The sequence below is a fragment of the Ambystoma mexicanum genome, chromosome 5q, assembly GCF_040938575.1.
Source record: "Ambystoma mexicanum isolate Mex_15411 chromosome 5q, UKY_AmexF1_1, whole genome shotgun sequence".
Lineage (NCBI taxonomy): Eukaryota > Metazoa > Chordata > Amphibia > Caudata > Ambystomatidae > Ambystoma > Ambystoma mexicanum.
The window spans coordinates 590,885,755-590,909,874 of NC_090933.1; the positions used below are offsets into that span (position 1 = coordinate 590,885,755).

Genomic DNA, 24,120 nt, shown 5'->3' on the forward strand with positions numbered 1-24,120 from the left:
TTTATTTGCGATTAAACGTCTGACCTGTATATGGGTACACAGGAGCACGGCTTAATATACCATTGGCTGAAAGAAAGTGCTGTTTATGTAACACATGTATTGAATCTACTCGACACATTCTAACAAACTGTCCTAAACTCAGTAATCAATATATACGAGGGTATGGACCTTTTCGTCGCAATTTAGAAAATATTAGTAGCGGCCAATTTTGGTCAAAGTCCATATTCGGCTGATTCCGCTGTGATTTCAGGAGCAGTTTATTATGCATGGAAAATTGCACTAACCAAATTGGTCCCCATATATAATCACTAAGTCAGCTTTGAGAGTTATTTCATCAAGTTGTTGCTATTAAGAAGGTTTTAGACTGGGATGTATTTTAAACTACAAATGGATTCTCGTATTTTATTTTATTTGTTATCATATGATTGAGTGAATTGTTTGTAAATTGATTTTTTTGTATAAATGTGTTAAAAAAAAGTATGTGTAGTGCAAAAGGCTTGACAACGCTAAATGCATGTAATTAAAAGATATTGTAAGCCTCTATTATATTTTAAGTGGGTCCTGAAAAGTGCATTTTAGTAATAGTGCGCATTTTATAATTGCTGCTTGTACTAAGGTGTAGCTGACATTTTGAGTCCATAATCGACAACCATCTTTACCTATACCTGGTCTTATCCGCATTACAAAGCAGGTTTCTCGGTATGACACCTGTGTCGAGATTACACAAACGTTGCACTGGTGCAAGTGCGAAGTCTGCACGGTATTGGCAGTATTTCTAAAAACACTCGAACATATTAGAAAACCATTGCACCATGAGAAGTGCAGTCTGGCATGTTATAAGCAATAGGGCAAAAACTGCTCTAGTGCAAAAAAGATAAATGTTCACTGTATTTTTGCACTAAGGCAAAGTGTGCCCTAGTGCTAATACGGAATGGTATTAGCAATAGGGCAAACCTTGCCCTGGTGCAAATATGCATCGAAAATGTATCTTTTTTAGACTACAGCAATTTTTGCACTATTGCTTATAACATGCCAAACTGCACTTGTCATGGTGAAATGGTTTTCTAATATTTGCAAGTGTTTTTGAAAATAGGGCAACCTTTGCCCTAGTGCTCATACCGTGCAATCTTTGCACTTGCACTGGTGCAAATATCCTGTGATCTGGCCCCAGGACAGATGGCGCAGCGCTGCATTATAGAAAAGTGCACCTTTATCCACATAGTTAGGGGTCCAGTTACTCTTAGTTCACAGGCATCAGGGCACATAGCGTGTTATCGTTCGCCCAGTATTACTGAGCCGCCAATCCCCCACTCCACCAGCATTCTGGCAAGCCGTCAGGCGGGACCAGCCGCGCATCCGCATAGGGAATGCAACGCATTGCAAGGAATGGCAAGACGGCGTCCACTCTCATGGACAGAACGATGGGATGTCTGACAGAAGTCTTTCTCTGAGTAACCCTCGTAGAGTGCACGCGCGTTAAACGCTCTCTCTTGTGTCCTAGGTATTTCCACACCATTTATCTGGGCATCCGAAGCCGTCGCAGCGGGGAGAGCGACCGGTGGCGCTTCTATTGGAAGATGGTCTACGAGTATGCCGACGTCAGCATGCTGCACCTGCTGGCCACCTTCCTGGAGAGCGCCCCTCAGCTTGTCCTGCAGCTGTGCATTGTGGTGCAGACGCACGGCATTCAGCCCCTGCAAGGTAAGGCTGTGTATTCTCACTCCTCCAGCAATCCTTCCCTTCTGCGCGTGCGTGCTGGCGCCCTAGAAGCGTCATAGGGCGGCACCTATTGCCAACTACCATATGGCAGCAATTTGTGCTCATAGTCTCATGGAATTTACATAATTCTGTTGCGTATATTGCCGATACAGTCTTCTATTATCTCCTCACTTCACGGTGCTCGTTTAAACGTGTTTTGACAGAAACAAAATGGAAGTACTTTCTTGCTATGCATTGTTGATGGAGCTCGATATGGCCGTCGTGTGGCATGAGAAACCACTCTCCTCTAATCTAGAAGCATCGATGGAACGATGAATGATGGATATGTGTGTTATTATTACGACGTCATCACATGCCTGCCTACTTGAATGTCTGCGGGATTGCCATACTTGGCCAGCCCCGACGCAGGCCGTTAGTGGGGCCTGTGTGAGACTTGGATGTGTTTGTGGTTGGTTCCGGCTCCACAGGTTTGTGTCGCGCTGGCAGAGTGCGCCTGGTGACGGGCACCCGAGAGGTGCGTTTACTACTGTGCAGGACTGCGGCTAGTAAAGCTGTCCATAGGTTGTTTAACTCAAACACTTTCAGGAAAGCCAAACACGTAGGCCCTTGTCCTTCCACAGGAGCCGTCATAGGAGCGTTGATTGGCTGAAGCCAGGGGAGTCGCTAGGTCTGGAAAAGACCAGGGGCTACGCTGATGTCGGAACTGTTGGGACTGGGGGCTAGCTAGTCTTTTGGCTGTAGCTCCTGAGATTCTATCCGGGGCTACAACCAAAAGATCAGGGGCTATAGCCCCCTCAGCCCCCCCTAGCAATGCCTCTGGCTGAAGCCCTTGCTGCGGACGGCAGAAACGCTTAGCATGAGAAGTGCAGTGCTTCATTTGGGCTCTTGCTTGGCGGTGCGCAAGGCAGGAACATATTCTGGTAGCGGGATTGAGCAGCGCCTCTTCATACAGTCTTTCCATAAATAAATAAGAAATCTCACTAACTGGGCTACTTGATGCCATACTCATAATAAACTGCAAAGCACACGCCCATATGTTTAGAGACAGTAAGGTGTGTTCCCCCCAGTGCTTTAGGAGGGTTGCTCAATCGAGGGGGGCTTCTGTTAGGGGGTGTGGCCTAAGTGTGAGTGTACCTATGCCATGCCTCCTAATGAGAGCCCCCCCTTGCCTTAAACAAGGCAGGCTGGGCGCACTGGTATTATTACCTTTTGTGCACCAGGCCCCTCCTTTTAAACAAAAAGGATTGGCTGGGCGCACCAAAGGTGTGACACCAGTGTGCCCTGGCTCTCACACGCAGGAGGCAGCCCTTTCATTCAAGAAGCTGCATGGTTGAAGGGTTGCCTGCGTAGCCCGGCAGGCAACCCTTTAACCAGGGGTGTTGCTAGGTCTGGAAAAGATCAGGGGCTGAGCTAATGTCGGGACTGGCAGGACTCGAGGCTAGCTAGCATTTTTGTTATAGTACCTGAACTTATATATGGGGCTGGGCTACAAACAAAAGACCCGCGCCTATACCCCCTTATCCGCCCCCCCCCCCAGCAACGCCTCTGCCTTTAACCAGGTGACTCCTTCCGTGGAAGGGCTTCATCATGTCCCTGTACTCATGAGACAGGAGGAGAGCTGGACTGCCCAGCTCTTCCTTTGTTTCTGAGTAATGAGTCATCACGCAGCATAAAGCCCTTTAACTGCGCAGGGCTTCATGCTCCATGATGACGCTTTACTCGGAAACTAGTGAGCCCGGGAAAAGTCAGCACATAGTCATTGTTGCAGTACAAAATGACTTTGCCCGGGCTTTGCACTTTGCACAGTTCCATGAATCAGGGTTCGTGTCGGCAGTGCAAAGTCACTTTTCAGCAGTGCAACTTCACTTTGAACTGGGCAAATATTCCATGAATCGGGCCCTTAATGTGTAGCATTCACATCTGTTCATTCGCGTAGGATGCACTTTTTGCAGGTGCCAAAATATGTAAAAGCAGCGAGTAAGACTGGATCCGGTGAAAGCACGGGGGACATTGTTGGGCTGCTTACTGAGGCAATGCCAGGCCATCAATCATTGTGTGCATAGTGACTGATGAGCTCGAGTATGTGCAAAGGCAAGGATTATTGTGCAGATGCCATGGTGTGTGTTTTTTTCTTTTAAACTGTCTGCTATTTGTCATGCTACGCAGCCCCCACACCTGGAGCTGTATGCGATTTAGTCACATTGCATAATACTTTCATGGGGCAGTATACCACATGCTTGGGGTGCAATATTTTCAATGTTGGGCAATTCCATGTGATCTGTCCTTTCAAATAGAGGGCTCTGTGGCACACCTTACAGTGCCCAGTCAGAAGAAGCACAGCACCATGCCACAAGAAGGCCATCATATTCACAGTTTCCCTTCCGCCATCTTCGGCTTGGGCTGTTTCGTTCAGCTTTACTTTGGAGTGGTTCCCAGGTGCACAGTTATTGTGAACCTGCCATTTGCTGTAAGCATCCTTTGGTTGAGATATTTTTCTGCATAGGAAAATTCTCGCCCAGGCATTTATTGATGCACCCAACAGACCTCTGAGGCGCAGAGGTAAGGGTCCATGCAGTGATGAGGCCTGGGGGTGGCAGTAGCTGGCAGCAGCATTGTGATCCACCGGCATTAATAATGGGTGGCACGAGCAGTGGCAGTGGCCGGTTCTACAGGGGGTAGGGGTTGGCAGCTTCACAATCACCATTATAATTGTGAGCTTTTTTCTCACAAATGAAGCACTGCATACAAGTATATATATTGTTACTTGAACATTCATGATTAATAAAGTATAAAGAGCATTCTGCAGTTGACAGCCATTAAAGACATTTTGTATTCAAATCTATGAACATTGATCATTTTGCAGAGCTGCATAACCTCAGAGATCGTGTTGTAGACTCTGGGGTTTGAGCCTTTTTTCCAGGGACAGCAGGTGACCTCTTGGATTTCTGGTGTGCCCTCTGAGTCTGTGATTGGAGTGCCCACCTGTCCCGTCACCCGTTGCTGGAGTGAAACATACTGGGCCCGATTCATGAAATATTTGCCCGGTCCGAAGTGAATTTGCACTGCTGAAAAGTGACTTTGCACTGACGACACAAACCCTGATTCATGGAACTCTGGAAAGTGTATTTTTGCAGTGCAAAGTCCAGGCAAGGTCATTTTCAACTGCAAAAATGACTATGCGCCAAAATGCCTATGTGCTGACTTTGCCCGGACTTTGCACTGCCAAAATACACTTTGCACGGATCCAAGATTCAGGGTTTGTGTCTGCAGTGCAAAGTCACTTTTCAGCAGTGCAAATTCACTTTGAAACAGGCAAATATTCCATGAATCGGGCCCACTGAGTCTCCCCCTTTCCTCAATCACAACTCCGCCTCGGCTGCTCGGCTGAAAAAAGGTTTGTGGTGGCAGAGGACGGGGAGAAATATTCGTGCTTGGGATTCGAACGTGTCCGCTGGGTACCACGGCGTCATGGAGAATTCACGTGCCTGAGCGATGTTCCGCTATAGCCTTTCAGTTGTTTTGTGTCTCTTGACTTGACCACCACCTTACCGGTCACTGCTGTACCACTTCAAACAGCGGTACAGAGGTTCTGTGGATAGTGCACACCTTAAACGGGAAGCTGTGTAATCACCTGGACATCACCACCATTGCTTGCTCAGAAGAGCAGCGTTCAGAGGATGCCTGTGACTGTACTAGGCAGGTTACCCGACACACATTACTTTGCATTCTGGTAGTCGTAGATCCCCAAATAAAGATGGGCAAAAGAAAGAAAGTTACATTTATACTCTTTCCGCTTAACATGTTTCTATGGGGGGGTTATATATTTGTCAAGTTGAATTATTATAATTTGTGAACTTTTCAAGTGATCGTTTTGGCCCAGACTATTCTTGAAATGTAAACATTGAATGCCTTTCTATCAACTAGATCTGAGAAATATGCAGTCAAGTGTCTAAATTGCAGACTAGTCTCAAATCTCGGCTTCACCACTTAATTAAGATGTTTGATCCTCGAACATTTTTCTTCCTGTGCCTTCTCTGTGGAAGTTCTAATACTAGCTAGATAAGCTTTAGTTTTTTTTCCCCCACAGAGAATGATATAATAATTAACCAGAACAAATGTGTGTGGATGTGGTTATTTTTAATTCTGTATAATTCAGCTCGAACGGCAGAAATCTAGTAATTCCAGGGGGTTTGATTTTCAAAGGTAAGCAGGTGTGCAATGTTCTTGGAGGTATTGTGTTTCCTTCATGTGTGTGGCAGGCACCTAATACAGGATCTAGTACTTTTTGGTTGATCTCTTCCCCTGTTGCACCGGAGTTATAAAGTTACCTTTATAATATAATCTTTCTAGTGCACAAAACTATAAACCATAAATTACATTTTTGGCCATTGGTTTGCTTCAATAAAAAGAATGGAACACATTGGTTTTGCTGGCTGGCCAAATTACATATTCCCAGACCAAATTGATGGTTTTGACTGTACAACCTTTTTGCTACTTACAAAATAGAAGCAGGTATGTTGTGCCTTTTTCCAATTTCAATGATTGGACCAAAATCGAGGGACAACTAGTTTATGTATTTCACACATCTGTGGTCCATCGCTCTTGGCTTATTGGTCATATTGGAACATTTCTACTATGGTAGTGTCTATTCGCAAGGACAAAGGGTAAACAGTGCAGAATTTCTACTATTTAAAAGGACAAAGGATACATAGTGCAGAATCCCTGCTGTTTACAAGGACGAAGAGTAAATAGTGCAGATTCTCTTCTGTTTACAAGGACAAAGGGTAAATAGTGCAGAATCTCTACTATTTAAAAGGATGAAAGATAAATAGTGCAGAATCTCTAATATTGTCAAGGACAAAGAGAAAGTAGTGCAGAATATCTGCTGATTACAATGATAAAGGGTAAATAGTGCAGAATCTCTGCTGTTAACTAGGACAAAGGGTAAACAGTGCAGAATCTCTACTATTTTCAAGGACAAAGTAAATAGTGCAGAATTTATGCTGTTTACAAGGACGAAGAGTAAATAGTGCAGAATCTCTTCTGTTTACAAGGACGATGGGTAAATAGTATAGAATCTCTACTATTGTCAAGGGTGAAGAGTAAATAGTGCAGAATATCTGCTGATTACAATGACAAAGGGTAAATAGTGCAGAATCTCTACTATTTAAAAGGACAAAGGATAAATAGTGCAGAATCTCTGCTGTTTACAAGGATGAAAGGATAAGTAGGATATAATCTTTGCTGTTTACAAGGATAAGCACAAGAATGAAGGGTAAATAGTGCAGCATCTCTGCTTTTAACTAGGACAAAGGGTAAATAGTACAGAATCTCTACTATTGTCAAGGACGAAGAGTAAATAGTGCAGAATCTCTGCTGTTTACAAGGACGAAGAGTAAATAGTGCAGAATCTCTACTATTTAAGAGGACAGAGGATAAATAGTGCAGAATCTCTACTATTGCCAAGGACAAAGAGTAAATAGTTCGGAATATTTGTTCATTACAATGATAAAGGGTAAATAGTGCAGCATCTCTGCTGTTAACTAGGACAAAGGGTAAAAAGTGCAGAATCTCTACTATTTTCAAGGACAAAGAGTAAATAGTGCAGCATCTCTGCTGTTTACAAGGACGAAGGGTAAATAGTATAGAATCTCTGCTATTGTCAAGGGTGAAGAGTAAATAGTGCAGAATATCTGCTCATTACAATGACAAAGGGTAAATAGTGCAGAATCTCTACTATTTAAAAGGACAAAGGATAAATAGTGCAGAATCTCTGCTGTTTACAAAGACGAAAGGATAAATAAGATATAATCTTTGCTGTTTACAAGGATGAAGGGTAAATAGTGTAGAATCTCTGCTGTTAACTAGGACAAAGGGTAAATAGTACAGAATCTCTACTATTGTCAAGGACGAAGAGTAAATAGTGCAAAATCTCTTCTGTTTACAAAGACGAAGAGTAAATAGTGCAGAATCTCTACTATTTAAAAGGACAAAGGATAAATAGTTCAGAATCTCTACTATTGTCAAGGACAAAGAGAAAATAGTGCAGAATATCTGCTGATTACAATGATAAAGGGTAAATAGTGCAGAATCTCTGCTGTTAACTAGGACAAAGGGTAAACAGTGCAGAATCTCTACTATTTTCAAGGACAAAGAGTAAATAGTGCAGAATTTCTGCTGTTTACAAGGACGAAGAGTAAATAGTGCAGAATCTCTTCTGTTTACAAGGACGAAGGGTAAATGGTACAGAATACTACTATTGTCAAGGGTGAAGAGTAAATAGTGCAGAATATCTGCTGATTACAATGACAAAGGGTAAATAGTGCAGAATCTCCACTATTTAAAAGGACAAAGGATAAATAGGGCAGAATCTCTGCTGTTTACAAGGATGAAAGGATAAATAGGATATAATCTTTGCTGCTTACAAGGATAAGCACAATAATGAAGGGTAAATAGTGCAGAATCTCTGCTGTTAACTAGGACAAAGGGTAAATAGCACTGAATCTCTACTATTGTCAAGGACGAAGAGTAAATGGTGCAGAATCTCTGCTGTTTACAAGGACGAAGAGTAAATAGTGCAGAATCTCTACTATTTAAGAGGACAGAGGATACATAGTGCAGAATCTCTACTATTGCCAAGGACAAAGAGAAAATAGTTTGGAATATCTGCTGATTACAATGATAAAGGATAAATAGTGCAGAATCTCTGCTGTTAACTAGGACAAAGGGTAAATAGTGCATAATCTCTACTATTTTCAAGGACAAAGAGTAAATAGTGCAGAATCTCTGCTGTTTACAAGGACAAAGAGTAAATAGTGCAGAATCTCTTCTGTTTACTAGGACGAAGGGTAAATAGTATAGAATCTCTGCTATTGTCAAGGGTGGAGAGTAAATAGTCCAGAATATCTGCTGATTACAATGACAAAGGGTAAATAGTGCAGAATCTCTACTATTTAAAAGGACAAAAGATAAATAGTGCAGAATCTCTGCTGTTTACAAGGACGAAAGTTAAATAGGATATAATCTTTGCTGTTTACAAGGATGAAGGGTAAATAGTGTAGAATCTCTGCTGTTAACTAGGACAAAGGGTAAATAGTACAGAATCTCTACTATTGTCAAGGACGAAGAGTAAATAGTGCAAAATCTCTTCTGTTTACAAAGACGAAGAGTAAATAGTGCAGAATCTCTACTATTTAAAAGGACAAAGGATAAATAGTTCAGAATCTCTACTATTGTCAAGGACAAAGAGAAAATAGTGCAGAATATCTGCTGATTACAATTATAAAGGGTACATAGTGCAGAATCTCTGCTGTTAACTAGGACAAAGGGTAAATAGTGCCGAATCTGTACTATTTTTAAGGACAAAGAGTAAATAGTGCAGAATCTCTGCTGTTTACAAGGACCAAGAGTAAATAGTGCAGAATCTCTTCTGTTTACAAGGACAAAGGGTAAATAGTATTGAATCTCTACTATTGTCAAGGGTGAAGAGTAAATAGTGCAGAATACCTGCTGATTACAATGACAAAGGGTAAATAGTGCAGAATCTCTACTATTTAAAAGGAAAAAGGATAAATAGTGCAGAATGTCTGCTGTTTACAAGGACGAAGGATAAATAGGATATCATCTTTGCTGTTTACAAGGATAAGCACAAGGATGAAGGGTAAACAGTGCAGAATCTCTGCTGTTAACTAGGACAAAGGGTAAACAGTGCAGAATCTCTAGTATTTTCAAGGACAAAGAGTAAATACTCCAGAATTTCTGCTGTTTACAAGGACGAAGAGTAAATAGTGCAGAATCTCTTTTGTTTACAAGGACGAAGGGTAAATAGTACAGAATCTCTACTATTGTCAAGGGTGAAGAGTAAATAGTGCAGAATATCTGCTGATTACAATGACAAAGGGTAAATAGTGCAGAATCTCTACTATTTAAAAGGACAAAGGATAAATAGTGCAGAATCTCTGCTGTTTACAAGGATGAAAGGATAAATAGGATATAATCTTTGCTGTTTACAAGGATAAGCACAAGAATGAAGGGTAAATAGTGCAGAATCTCTGCTGTTAACTAGGACAAAGGGTAAATAGTACATAATCTCTACTATTGTCAAGGACGAAGAGTAAATAGTGCAGAATCTCTGCTGTTTACAAGGACGAAGAGTAAATAGTGCAGAATCTCTACTATATAAGAGGACAGAGGATAAATAGTGCAGAATCTCTACTATTGTCAAGGACAAAGAGAAAATAGTGCAGAATATCTGCTGATTACAATGATAAAGGGTAAATAGTGCAGAATCTCTGCTGTTAACTAGGACAAAGGGTAAATAGTGCAGAATCTCTACTATTTTCAAGGACAAACAGTAAATAGTGCAGAATCTCTGCTGTTTACAAGGATGAAGAGTAAATAGTGCAGAATCTCTGCTGTTTACAAGGACGAAGGGTAAATAGTATAGAATCTCTGCTATTGTCAAGAGTGAAGAGTAAATAGTGCAGAATATCTGCTGATTACAATGACAAAGGGTAAATAGTGCAGAATCTCTACTATTTAAAAGGACAAAGGGTAAATAGTGCAGAATCTCTGCTGTATACAAGGACGAAGGATAAATAGGATATCATCTTTGTTGTTTAGAAGGATAAGCACAAGGATGATGGGTAAACAGTGCAGAATCTCTGCTGTTAACTAGGACAAAGGGTAAATAGTACAGAATCTCTACTATTGTCAAGGACGAAGAGTGAATAGTGCAGAATCTCTGCTGTTTACAAGGACGAACGGCAAATATTGCAGAATCTCTACTATTTACAAGGACGAAGGGTAAATAGTGCAGAATATCTGCTGTTTCCAAGGACAGAAGGGTAAATAGTCCAGAATCTCTACTATTGTAAAGGACAAAGAGAAAATAGTGCAGAATATCTGCTGATTACAATGACAAAGGGTAAATAGTGCAGAATCTCTGCTGTTAACTAGGAAAAACGGTAAATAGTGCAGAATCTCTACTATTTTCAAGGACAAAGAGTAAATTGTGCAGAATCTCTGCTGTTTACAAGGACAAAGGATGAATAGGATATAATCTTTGCTGTTTACAAGGATAAGAACAAGGATGAAGGGTAAATAGTGCAGAATCTCTGCTGTTAACTAGGACAAAGGGTAAATAGTACAGAATCTCTACTATTGTCAAGGAAAAAGAGTAAATAGTGCAGAATCCCTGCTGTTTACAAGAACTAAGGGCAAACAGAGGTCGAAGTGGGCAGAAGCAGTCAGGAGCGGTGCTCCTGTACTTTTTATTTTTCAGTTTCACTGTTCCTATACTTTTATTTTTAAAAGAAACAGTTCTGGAATGGTTTAGTTTTAAAATAAAAGTGTAGGAAGAAGTTAAAGCTTGCACTTCAGTGCACTGCACTGAACATTCCCTTAAATAATAGGTGTGTTTGTTTGGGGGTTTTTGTTGTGCGTGGGAGGGGGCACCGCAATGGGGTTTGTGGAGAGTGGGGCAGACAGGCAGGGACCATAGCTCCACTACTTCTTTTTGTACACTTTGCCCACTGAGGGCAAATATTGCAGAATCGCTACTATTTACAAGGACGAAGGGTAAATAGTGCAGAATATCTGCTGTTAACTAGGACAAAGGGTGAATAGTGCAGAATCTCTACTATTTTCAAGGACAAAGAGTAAATAGTGCCGAATCTCTTCTGTTTACAAGGACGATGGGTAAATAGTACAGAATCTCTACTATTGTCAAGGATGAAGAGTAAATATTGCAGAATATCTGCTGATTACAATGACAAAGGGTAAATAGTGCAGAATCTCCAGAATCTCTACTATTTAAAAGGACAAAGGATAAATAGTGCAGAATCTCTGCTGTTTACAAGGACGAAGGATAAATAGGATATAATCTTTGCTGTTTACAAGGATAGGCACAAGGATGAAAGGTAAATAGTGCAGAATCTCAGCTGTTAACTATGACAAAGGGTAAATAGTACAGAATCTCTACTATTGTCAAGGATGAAGAGTAAGTAGTGCAGAATCTCTGCTGTTTACAAGGACGCAGGGCAAATATTGCAGAATCTCTACTATTTACAAGGACAAAGGGTAAATAGTGCAGAACATCTGTCTATTACAAGGACAAAGTGTAAATAGTGCATAATCGCTGCTGTTAACATGGACCAAGGGCAAGGACGAAGTGTAAATAGTGCAGAATCTCTGCTGTTTACAAGGGTGAAGGGTAAATAGTGCAGAATCTCCACTATTTGCATAGACAAAGGGTACATTCTGCAGAATCTCTGCTGTTTACAAGGACGAAGGGTATATATTACATAATCTCTGCTGTTTACCAGTAGGAAAAGTACAGTGTGCAGAATCTCTGCTATTGACCAGGGCACAGGGTACATTGTGCAAAATATTTAATATTTGTAGAATTTCTGCTATTCACAAGCACAAAGTGTAAAAAGTGCAGAATCTCTACTATCTCCCAGGACAAAGGCTAAATAGTGCAGAATCTCTACTATTGACTAGAACGAAGAGTAAATCCTGCAGAATCTCTGCTCTTTTACCAGAACAAATGGTGAATAGTCCAAGTTCTCTATTATTTACAAGAGCACCAACAAGCCAACCCATACCACATCATTGGCACCTCTGCCCCAACAGCACCTGCACCCTCCCAACACAGACACCACTCTTGGCAACTGTTCGGTCCACACCCAATGGCGGGCTCCATTCAATCCTGCACTCACCATGTGTTGCAGAGTGTTCCAGAGTTGGTTAAAGGAGTGCAGAGCTATGCTCCCTGCTCTCCTCAACCTGCAAACATCATCGACCCAATGTGGACCACTCGGGTAGGCCTCACACCTCCTCAACATTATGATAAGCTATCAAGCATTTCAGTAACATAATCCATTTTACAAGTCCAGGAAATCTAACAGCACCTTGACCCCTTGGTCTTTCCTCAGGCCTGTTCATCAGCAGTCCTCAGCATGGAGCTCCAGATGCATTGCGTTTGTCAGACATTTAATTCTTTTTTTTAAACACTGCGGGGAGTCCGCTAGGGGGCGCAGGCAAGATGGATGCCTGATCTTGGTACCTTTGTAGTTCAAAACATCTGGAGAGTCAAAGGTTGCAGACTCCTGCCTTAGATATCCTCCTTTTCTTCCTCAACCTACCTCCGCATTAACCATTACCTCAACCCAGCTGCCCAACCCCGCCACCATGACTGAATACCTTACCTGATCATCACTAATGACCGTTTACCCAGAGATGCCTCATTTTGATTCCATGGTGGATGCCATGAGCTCTAACCTCAGTCACACAGGCCTACATGACCTTTTCATTCAAAGGACTGGATTTTAGCGTGTGCTTCCCCAGTAAAACATTCCTCTTGATTGCTTGAGTGGTAGTGCTCGTGAATCCCGGCAAGTCTTTGTTTCTATTTACATATCGAGGTTCTAAAGGTCTTCCTACAGCATCAATTCTCTATTTCCGGTTGGACTTGTCGAATGGACAAAGCACATGCTGCTTGTCTTAAGTCTAACAGGACACGCTCTGCCCTCAAACCGGTGTGCCTCAGTGTTACCTTTAACCACACAATAGGGCACCTAGGCATCTCCACCAGAGTTCGCCACTTTAATGAGGGGTGGGCAGTGATTAACATTGACAGCTGAAACTATGGAGTGGAACGTACATTTGCAAATCTAGCGTGGTGAAGCCTTCCACCTATGTGTGAATATAATGGAAACACAGGGGTGGGGTGTGGATTTTGAGGTTGTGATGTGCACAAAGCCTGATGATTACTTCCAGTCTAATACTTCAGCAGAAGTAAAAGAGGTCGTGCCGAATGACTGCCATTCATTCGACAAGTATGGATTGTGACTCCAAGCCCAGGGGCCATTAGCGGCCATATGGGGAGTACAGCAGCAGAGGGCACGCACACACACGTAGCAAAGCCCGTGCCCTTGTGTCTCCTAGCAGAGCTCTGCTCACCCAACATAGCAAGAAAATTACATCACGAAGGTGGCATTTAAAAAATGTAATTTCCATCTGACCACGGTTGGGTTGTTTTTGCTGCACTGCCAGCAGTCAAGAGGCAGCCTCTGCACTCCTTGGAGGATGGAGATGAAGATAGCTCTGCCTTGTCCTGACATATCGCCACCAGGGGACAATTATTTATCTGCTCGGTGCCCTGGCTCTTCATGGCATTGTTTCAATTTTCCCATTCAGTTATCAGTTGCTGCTCAAAACAAAACAGAACCTGCATTTACTCTTTAATTGGAGATGTGTCATAGCCTTGCAGTTTGATATTTTTTATTGGACAAAGGCAGTGCCTGAAACAGGGGGTCTACAACCTGTGAATCTCCAGATGTTTTGGACTATGATACCCATGATCCCTCCCCATTGAGTATGCTGGGTAGGTCTGATGGAAGTTGTAGTTAGTTGCAGACCTCTGGATCCCTTTTTCGCTGCTTCTTTCTTGTGCAGGATGAAAGTGGTGAACACATTTTGGATTTATGTGATTACAGAGAATACTTAACAGAGAATGCTTTCTCAGAGAAAATAAAAACAGTGAAAAAATATCTATTTTTTTTGTTTTGGGCTCCCCAAACCCTTTGTTTCTCTATGTGCTTAAACCAACCCCATTCCCACCCGTGGTACTCCCTTACCCCACCCCATAACTATTTTAAAAAATATTCGATGTTTTTTCTCTGTTATAACATTCTCTATAATTGTATCTCTATTATTAATTGATACCCGAATTTCATTATCCAAGTTGTAGTTTTATAAGCAGCCATTCCAAGGACCTTGAAGTATTCTCTCCCTGTGTTAATGGCATAGATTCAGATCAAGGCTTTAGAGGTGTGTAGTGTAGGCTATCGCTGACTGATAGAGGGAGTGTCACACTGCTGAGGTACATAAACGCGGTGCAGTGAAACACAATCACTGTCCTGCCAGGGGTTTAGCGACAGTGCAATGTTCTGCGTTATGCCTGTCATTAAAATGATAGCTCGTTATAGCTCGGAGATGGAGGGCAAATCGTTGCACAAAGACAGCGCACGAGAAGAAGCTCTGCGTGCCTGTCAACATTATAACAAAAAGGCACGGGTAAACCGACCCATGACCTTTTCCAATATGGCAGCTCTGTCGTTGGCCAGCCAAAGAGGCTCTAGTGGCAGATTGGTGTGCCAGGTGGAGAGGATTGCCAGGGTACAATAACAAATGCAGAGAGCTAAGAACCATATCGTTATTGTATTGGCGATTTACATTGTGGTTAATGACCTCAAGCTTCAAAGTGCCAGAATGGGAATTTATCCAATGCTGCACAACTTCCTTTTATTTCCCTAGGTGAGTGCATTTTCCTTGTGCTTACCTCTCCCTCTGATCCCCGCATACACCAGCAGAGATATAAAGTCTTTCTTGACCTCATGTAAAACCTGACCAAAGCCTTAGATCCCACCAAGTCACCAACCTATGTTTAGATGTCGTCTGGACTAGTGGCATCCCTCTTCAATATGGCAGGAGCTCAGCAACATATAGCGTCCACAGCCTCAGGGGACGTATTACTAAATCTAAAGAAAAAATGTTTCCGGACAGCCACTTTTTATGGGAGTACCTCAGAGTCAATCTTGTACCAATGGGGCTAATAGTGAGAAACGAACCGGCACTCTTTTTAGAAGACAAAGACTATATGCTGGGGATTAGCAAGATTTCAACTAAATGTAGTAGGGATTAACTATCACAACAGATAAATGCATTCACTTGAAAATACAACAAGATCTCAAGGAAGAAGAGTCTAAATTCCTGAATGATGACAGCCTTACCAATGCTAGAGAGAAACTAAAAGAAATCGACAAAGCTTTAGAACAATTTGTAGCAACTACTTTAGAGAAGAAACATAAAAAACTGGCAAAAGATATTGCCAACTTTAAAATTGAACTTGTCTATCCATACCTCTCAGCGGAATACAAAGATAAGAAAGACAAAGAAAGACTGGCCAATCAAACATCCGTCACCCGAAATAGGCACAAATGGGTCTCATTTTCGGATACCTCAAGCTCGGATTCCTCATCAGGAGACCCCAACCAAGCCAGGAACAGAAACATACAACAAGGCCAACACCAATTGCCTCATCAAATGCCTTTTTTTAGGGCAAATGGCCCCCAGAGGAGCCTACTGGGGGCCACCACCTCATCCACAGGCAATGCAGTTCCTGAATTACCCACAGTGGGGACAACGCAACCAGCGGAGTGTCAGGTGTCTTGACCCACGTTTGAACTATTATCCTACAACATTTGGTGCTGTGGGCTTAGAAAATCCATGATGGCTGAAAAGCCCACATTTGCGCCAGAATCCAGGAAAACCGCTAAGTTTTGTGCACACCAAATGGTCACCTGACCTGCCACCCACCAGTGCGAGCGTGATGGGCCAGAAGCGCCATGAGTGAAACATGGTGCCAAAGGAAAAACAGCAGTGCCTGTTAGCTCAAAAAGCGCTTTGAAGTCACATTTGTTTCTCTGAAATGCAAGCTAAAATGCCTATTTTAAACATTGCAAGATATTCAAAATTCTCACTGAACACCAGCAGACATTTGGCAGAATGTTCTCTTGTGTGCATACAAAATCCAGAAAGATGAAGAGCCTAAAGCAATGTTTATAACAAAACTGGCTGACCTGTGGATGTCAGCAGTTTAAGTGAAATTGGATTTAAAACCACTAAAATGGAAATGTTTAAAATAAATGAGGGACCTACTTTTGAGTGTCACATAGGTTGCACCTGTTTGAATGTCATAGTTCTGAACTAAGAATCAGCATTCTAGCTGTGTGTGTCAAAATTGTAAGTTTTATTTGAATGAAGAAAAATGGGAACAAACGTGACATTTAGCTGAAGCCTGGCTTGAAGAGATTGAATTCTGCCCGGCAACTACACCCGACAGGAGTTGAAACTTGCCCAGCAACTGCATTCACAGGCCTGGCTGCCTTCTGCTGTTCCCACCAAAAGGAGATTACACCTCTCTGATTGAATCAGGGGAGGAGCACCTGGGAGCAGGGAAACAGAACAATGAACTTCCCTTTGCTCCAGGCAAATGCTAAATCAGGGGTCGTAAATGGCTTCCTCTTGGAAGAAACTGGGAGGAGCATTGCCTCTGGGAGCCACCTGAGCTGGAGGCGGGGACAGACAGAAATTCCCCCATGTGCTTAGGAACCTAAACCACACCCATCTGGGCTAGAGCATAATTTTAAAAAGATGGATAATTCATAGTACATAACTGTCAAAATTATATAAATAATATCATCATTCCTGTGATTTTTCTGTGCACATATTAAGAGGTGTTAGGACTCTATGGTATGTTCTGGGGTGTAGTAGCAGAAAATAAGGTATTACTCCAAACGTCTGTAGGTTAAAAATCTGACACTTCATCATTTGATGCCCATATTCCTTGCACACAGTTGTGTAAATTCTGGAAAGGTTTAGAGGTTGTGTTCTTGATGAAAAGGGCAGAATTCCGTCAGAAGTGGACACGACATCTTACAAAGACAGGGATCGGATGGTTTGGTGCTACAGAAAATATGTTAACTGCACATATAATATTAGAAAAACTGTACATAGATAAATATGCATTTGGATCAAAAATAGATTTGTGTGCAAAGTGACAAGGGGGGTGTTCTTTCTGTATGCCATACAATTGATGCCTGATGACACTCCATTTCTTTCCCCCAATCAAGGGAGAGAGGAGAACCTGGCCAATGATAAGTTGTGAGGGGCAGGCTTAGTTATGCCCACGCACACACCCATTTTTAAAAGACATAAAAAGAGCCACTGAGACCCAGGAAGGGACATTCACTTCTCACTTCAAACTGAATTCTTGCGAAGCACTTTGCCGGACCAGACAATATCCAGAAGACTCCAGAACCTGAATTTAGAATCCAGACTTCAGAACTTGCAGTGGAGAGGCCTAGTCCAAAAGCTGAATCCTTCTCAGCATGCCTCAGAATCCAGCAACCTAACCAAACTATTCAACAGCCGGGCGATCTGTTTGATTGTGGCTAGAACCCTGTGCCAGAAACCAGAAAGCAGAGCTGTATCCAGACCGCCGTGCAGTGCTGATAGAAGACCAGACCCAGACCAGACCGCTGTGCAGTGCCAGAACTTTTGCCAGAACCAGAGATCCAGACCAGCAGAGCAGAGAGAACCGCAGCTAAACCTGTTGACCAGATCTTGACGGCCTATTTCAAATCTATAGTGTGAGTACCCAGCCAGAACGGTGCATAGTCATCTATTAGTTTAAAATAAGCTTATCCCATCCAATTTCGCCTACCTAGAACTGCATCATAGAAATCGTGTGTCCATTCTGTGATTTTAAAGCTGCGAAAGTGTCATTTGTCATTCTGAATCATTATTTCATTTCTGAAAATCTACCTCCACAAAATCGTCCGTATCTTTTGAACCATACATGCTAGGAACGAGATTTAACTTTCATCTTAAAGCTAATTTCCACTCCTTATAGTTTTTCCATACTCGCACTCGACGCACTCGGAAAAAGTGCTGCGAATTGAAAACTAGCTCAAACTTCTTCACCTGTCAAAAATAGCTGTCTTTTGCTTTGCATTGCTGAAATTCGTTTTCAACTTGATAATCCCTCATGAATCATTGATAGTGTTGACCTGAACTCATTCAAAGTAGCTGTCACCTACCCTGAATCTCCTATAGGGAATTAAAATCATTTTTAGCATATTTTCACTTCTTTGCAAATCACATTTAAAGTATTTTTGCCTGTGTTTTAAAATCATCCCTGTTGCTCTAAGCTTGCTAGGGTGGAACTGAATTGGTATTGCATTTGATTGTATTCCTGAAAATTGTGTGCTCACCTTCCATCTCCTTATATTGCATAGGGGGGAGTGAATTGTCAAAAGAAAAAGTGATCATATTATCTCCTGTTGAAACCATATCAGTTTATTCCTGCGCTGCATTCTTTTCCATCTTTGCATTTCCTTGAAACCATAAAAGTATTCTCTGCTACCTTATCCTTTCTATACCAACTCCTAAGTGATTAAAAGCTCGTACCATTGTAATATTATCCATTGTTGATCACTGTCATATTCTTAAGTGTGCTCTCAAATATTAATTTATTTATAAAAGTGTGATATATATATCTTGTTTAATTTTTCAATAAATCTTTTAATTTGCAAAACAAACCTACTTCTTGGCTCAGTGAGGTCAGGGGGATTCAAAGAGAGGGGCGTTATACAAGGGTTTATCATCCAGATCTGTGAACTTGTCATAAAAATATATAAATAAGAGCTTCCCTTGGGCATCCCAGACTCAGCATTGACTTAGTTGAAGTGCTGAATTGAAGTCGCTTAACAGGAGATGGACCAACTGGAGACACTGAAAGAAATTCCTATATTCAACCTATCAGGAATGAAACTGTCCAAAGAAGAAATTTCCATCCTCATCAAAGGCCTATCGTTTGTACCTACTAACCAAACGGATTGGTTAACATTGGACATGGAAGTCTTCATTTTATTTAGAAGAAAGGTGTTTTTCAAAGATCAAGACTACAGCCCAGATATAGATGACTCGGGTCTTAGAGTCAAATCCACATTCAACCCAACTGAAAATGATGTACCTGGGTCCCTGATAGTCTTTAAGAAATGCATCACTAAAGAAATCAAAAAACTACAGGACAAACCCCAACACAAAGGAACAACCTAACACTAGGGAAACGCAAGGCACTAACAACCCTAGCTGAGAACAAACAACTAATTATTAAAGCAGCGGACAAAGGGGGAGGCATTGTCATCTAAAATGTCACACAATATAAAAAGATGGTTATGCTCTTCCTAATTGAACAAGGAAACTATAAAAAACTCAGGAAGGATCCAACAGCAGAAATTAAGACCAGAACCCAGGAAGTGACAAGATACGCACTAGAGCTCTGGATCACAGAGAAAGAAGAAACATTTCTCAACATTTCAGAAAACAGGACCCCCGCACTATATGCCCTGCCCAAAATTCACAAAAATAAGCAAACTCCTCCAGGCAGACCAATTGTGTCAGGATGTGGCTCAATACTTGAACCAGTTTGTAAGTTCATAGACCATTTCCTCAAGCCACTCAGCCAGAAAACGCCTACATACTTAAGAGACACCATGTCTACCATAACTAAATTTGAAGGGCTTACATTCAACAAAGAACAAGAACTCTTAGTCACCATGGATATTGTTAGTCTGTATACTAGCATTCCGCAAGAAGCAGCTGTGGAGTGCATTAGAAATCATCTGACTCACTTCATGCTACAAAAAAGAGTCCCCACTAACTTTATAGTGGAGCTGCTGGAACTTGCATTGACCAATAACTTTTTCTCGTTCAATGACACTTTCTACCTCCAAACAAGCAAGACGGCCATGGGAGCAGCTTTTGCACCTAGTTTAGTGGTCATCTTTATGGCAGAATTCGAGCGCCTCTATGTCCACAACGTGTCCAACCCTTATCAGGACAAAATCACTTCATGGTATAGGTACATAGACGACATCATCCTAATATGGAAAGGAGATGAAAACAGCCTTGTCGACTTCTTCAACTGGCTCAACACCAAGACCCAAGAAATAAAATTCACCATGCTATGCAGCAACGCAACAATCAACTTCCTGGACCTATCCATTTCAGTCAAAAATGGAACCCTGATGTGCAATTTCTTTACCAAAGAGACGGACAGAATACTTTGCTTCATTACAACAGCCACCACCCGAAAAGTCTGCGTGACAATCTTCCTTATGGCCAATTCCTGAGGTTAAGATGGAACTGCACTGAAATAGACCAATATAACAAACATGCAAAAGTTCTCTAAAACAAACTACAAGAAAGAGGGTACCCGAAAAAGCTCATAAAATAATGTACGAAAAGAGCCAAATATACGCCTAGAGAAAGCCTACTAACACCCAAACTGGCCAGCCCCAATAGCGATGACACTCTTACTTTTGTGTCTACCTTTGGGCCAGATACCACCAAACTCAAAGGAATAGTGAGAAAATTATGGCCCTTAGTTCAGCTGAGCCTACCAGAAGAAAAAGTGCCTAGGATGGCATTGAAAAGATCCAAAAACCTCAAGGACATTCTAACACATGCCAGACTTCATAACAAGACCCAAAGATCAACTATCTGGAATATGCGTGAGATAAGAGGCCACCACCCATGTGGCACATGCACAGTGTGCAGGTTTTCGAAGAAAATGAACTCATTTAAGATCGGTGAAAGGGATTGGCAACTCAGACAATTCACGAACTGCAAAACGGCCAATGTAATTTACATAATAGAGTGCCCCTGTGGGCTTAACTATGTTGGCAAAACCACTCGCCAAATTTACAAAAGAATAGGAGAATATCGATCCCGCATCAGATGTAAATCCTTAACATCTCCATTGGCCCAACACTATATACAACATCACTATGGACCTGATGACATCTTTTGGTGGATTACAGATTCAGTTCCTAACACCAGTGGAGCCAGTAACTCATTAAATCACAAGGAGGCTTGGTGGATTTTCAAATTTAAAAGCATCACCAATGGGCTTAATGAGGCTGAACCTACTGGCTTCCGAAGCTAATTGGTCCCCTCCACCCGGCACCATCCTTGGGACTTCCCCTAGGACAATGGGCTCTCTACTGATTTATATAGGCCACCAATTCACAGCTCCACAGTATAGCTTTATGGGAGTCCTACATTTAGGCACCTAACAGCCACTAATTTGTTGCCACTACAACCCTGCAACCCTGCTTAAGTGCATCCACTGTGTGAATCCCTCCCCCTTGTTTGGTGCGCACTCAACCTCAATGAAAGGATACACTTGACCCAAGGGCTCTACTAGGTAGCTCTTCACTTTTGTACCTCCAATTCTGATGTTAATCATAGCAACGGCCAGAGCAGCTTTCATGTGTGCCATCCAGGCTATAACAACTTACGCCCATTAGCACACCACTTTTTACCCCCTAATCATCCATGACTTGCAATTACATACCGTGAGTCCAGCCATACTATAATACCATCCAATTTCAAAATGAACGGCTCTCCCGACTCATTTTCACACTAAAATTGCCAGCTCTATTCCCCATATACAAAGATGGCCAGCTCTATCCCCCGTATACAAAGATTGCCAGCTCTATTCCCGTATACAAAGATGCGCGTTCCCTGGACTACGGGACGCTCTTTGGACCCACGGCCCCATTGTGCATGCGCACGGGGTACTTGCACCGCACTGCTCCCCAGGCGCATGCGCAATATGTAGGGACTAGTCTAGCCCTGCACTGCACATGCGCACTGGTACTTGCCAAACACTGCCCCCCAGGCGCACGCGCGTTGCACACGGACCCGTCCAGCTCCTTGCTTAATATAGACAGCTCCCTAGCTGATCCATTACACCACAGCCGCGTTTAGGATGCAGACCGCTGGCACATAACAGGTACAGATCGTAGCAACTCCATGAATAAGGCACCATTCACTAACCACTGTCGTGATTACAGCTCCTATAGTCAGGCCTGCTCTTGTCTCTCTCTTTTTCTGTATCCACCCCTCAGGACAGCGTCCATTTTTGGGATACTAAAGCTCCCATATCACTGGAATTTCTACATTTTCAAAACTTTCCAGCTTTGTTACTGGGGTGATCCACACTACTACCAGCTCCTAATTACTACCAGCTCCTCACAGCTACGCTATACAAGGTGAGCGTTTCTGTGTGGTTTTGTAGGTCCTCTGCACTTCCTCTCTTTATATGAAAATGTGGGCTACTTAGAAACACAGCGTTCTAATAGAACCCCTTGGATCTTATTTATCCAACAGCAGCCTGATGCTGTACTGAATATCTTTTGAACAATTATGGACCATTCACTCCATTCTTGATACTGATGGACCACCCATTGCAGGATCCACAGCGTTACTAACCCTAAGGTCAGTCCCATGCCTTCCTGTGCATTTTTATTTTTATTTTTAATTTTACCATTGGTGTACCATAATTATGGATTTTGTTTTAACTGTCATGCTCAGTAGCTTCCCACCATTGCAGGCACTAATAGAGTCCCCTCCACTTTTTTTCTTTTTAGGGAGACCTATTCCAGGCCCTAGATGAAGGCACCTTGCCGAAACATCTGAGGACCAGCACCCCAGTGTGCACTATCTGGCCCTTCCAACTACCTGACTTATACCCAGACGTCGACCATGTGTTAGGTCACCCTCTAGCCTGGCTAAAAACAACCAATTGTGACTTTGTTTCTTTGATATGGTTGTACTAAGTATCTTTAGCCATCACTTGTCACTAAAGGTGGTGGATATACACAAAAATTCTAAAACACAAATCTATTCTAGATTTGTACAAATGAAATTGTGTTTCATTATTCAGTTGCCACTAAAGGATTTGTAAATGTAAAAAAACAAACCACGTTCGATCAAAAAAACTTTTAAATGCATGACTACAAAATGCATGAACAGCTAAATAAATGAAAGCTGTACCTAGTTTCAAACTTTGCCTGTATTATCAATTGATGGGTTGAGTACTACTACATACTAAATACATTTAAATGTGTTATATGACAGAACAAATTTGGGGTTTACAGTAATTAGAAAGTAGACCACGCAAATACAGTGGTCAGGACAATCCCCTTGTGTACCTTGAGTAGTGGCAGAGGCAGCTTTTGGTACCGGGCTGTGGGCGGATAACTCCTGAAGTTCGAATAGATTCATGGGTAAGCCTCCCACGGGGTGGTAAATGTTTTCTGTGGAGGGTCCTAAGTGTTTAGTCAAATTAGCGTGAGTGGTGGAGCATAGTGAATAAAGAGTGTCTCTGGGGTACCTCTTCCCACCAAAACATGTTTTAAAATATGTGTGCTGAAATTATGCATTTTGCAGCACAATGTATGAGAAAATCGAGATAAAGCGTGATACAATTTACTTCATTGGCAGTCATGCCTGGTGAATATTTTAAGTAGAGGAACCTAAATACGTCCTCAAATAAGCACAAAGGACCGAGTGCAGTGAGGGAGCCAAAAATAACGAAGGGGGTGGGTTAGATAGGGGTTTTGCCTCTGAGAATTGTTTTAAGGATAATGTGCTCAAACTATGCATTTTGCAGCACAATATTAGAGCAAAAACAGCATAGATAGGTTGTGGCAGCAACGTCATGCATGTGATTTAAAATTAATGGTTACTTTAAAATGACATACATGAATCTGCTGCCACACCTATCTATGGCAGTATTGCTAGTATAATTTCTGGCATAGATAAGTTGTGACAGCAGTTTCAAGCATGTGATTTAAACTGACCATTTATCTTAAATCACATGCATGAAGCTGTTGCCACACATATCTATGCCAGTATTGCTGGCATAATTTCTCGCATATATAGGGTGTGGCTGCAGCTTCCTTCAGGCACGTGATTTAA

At 42.1% G+C, this 24,120-nt stretch overlaps 1 protein-coding gene across 1 annotated transcript in view; it reads left to right on the forward strand.

Annotated features, from left to right (window-relative positions):
• The window catches only part of XKR4 (XK related 4), a 916,393-nt gene that overhangs the window by 521,752 nt on the left and 370,521 nt on the right, over positions 1-24,120 (forward strand). Inside the window, exon 2 of the mRNA XM_069621058.1 lies at positions 1,502-1,701. Within this exon, the coding sequence (XP_069477159.1) occupies positions 1,502-1,701 (200 nt within the window). The remainder of the gene's footprint in view (positions 1-1,501; positions 1,702-24,120) is intronic.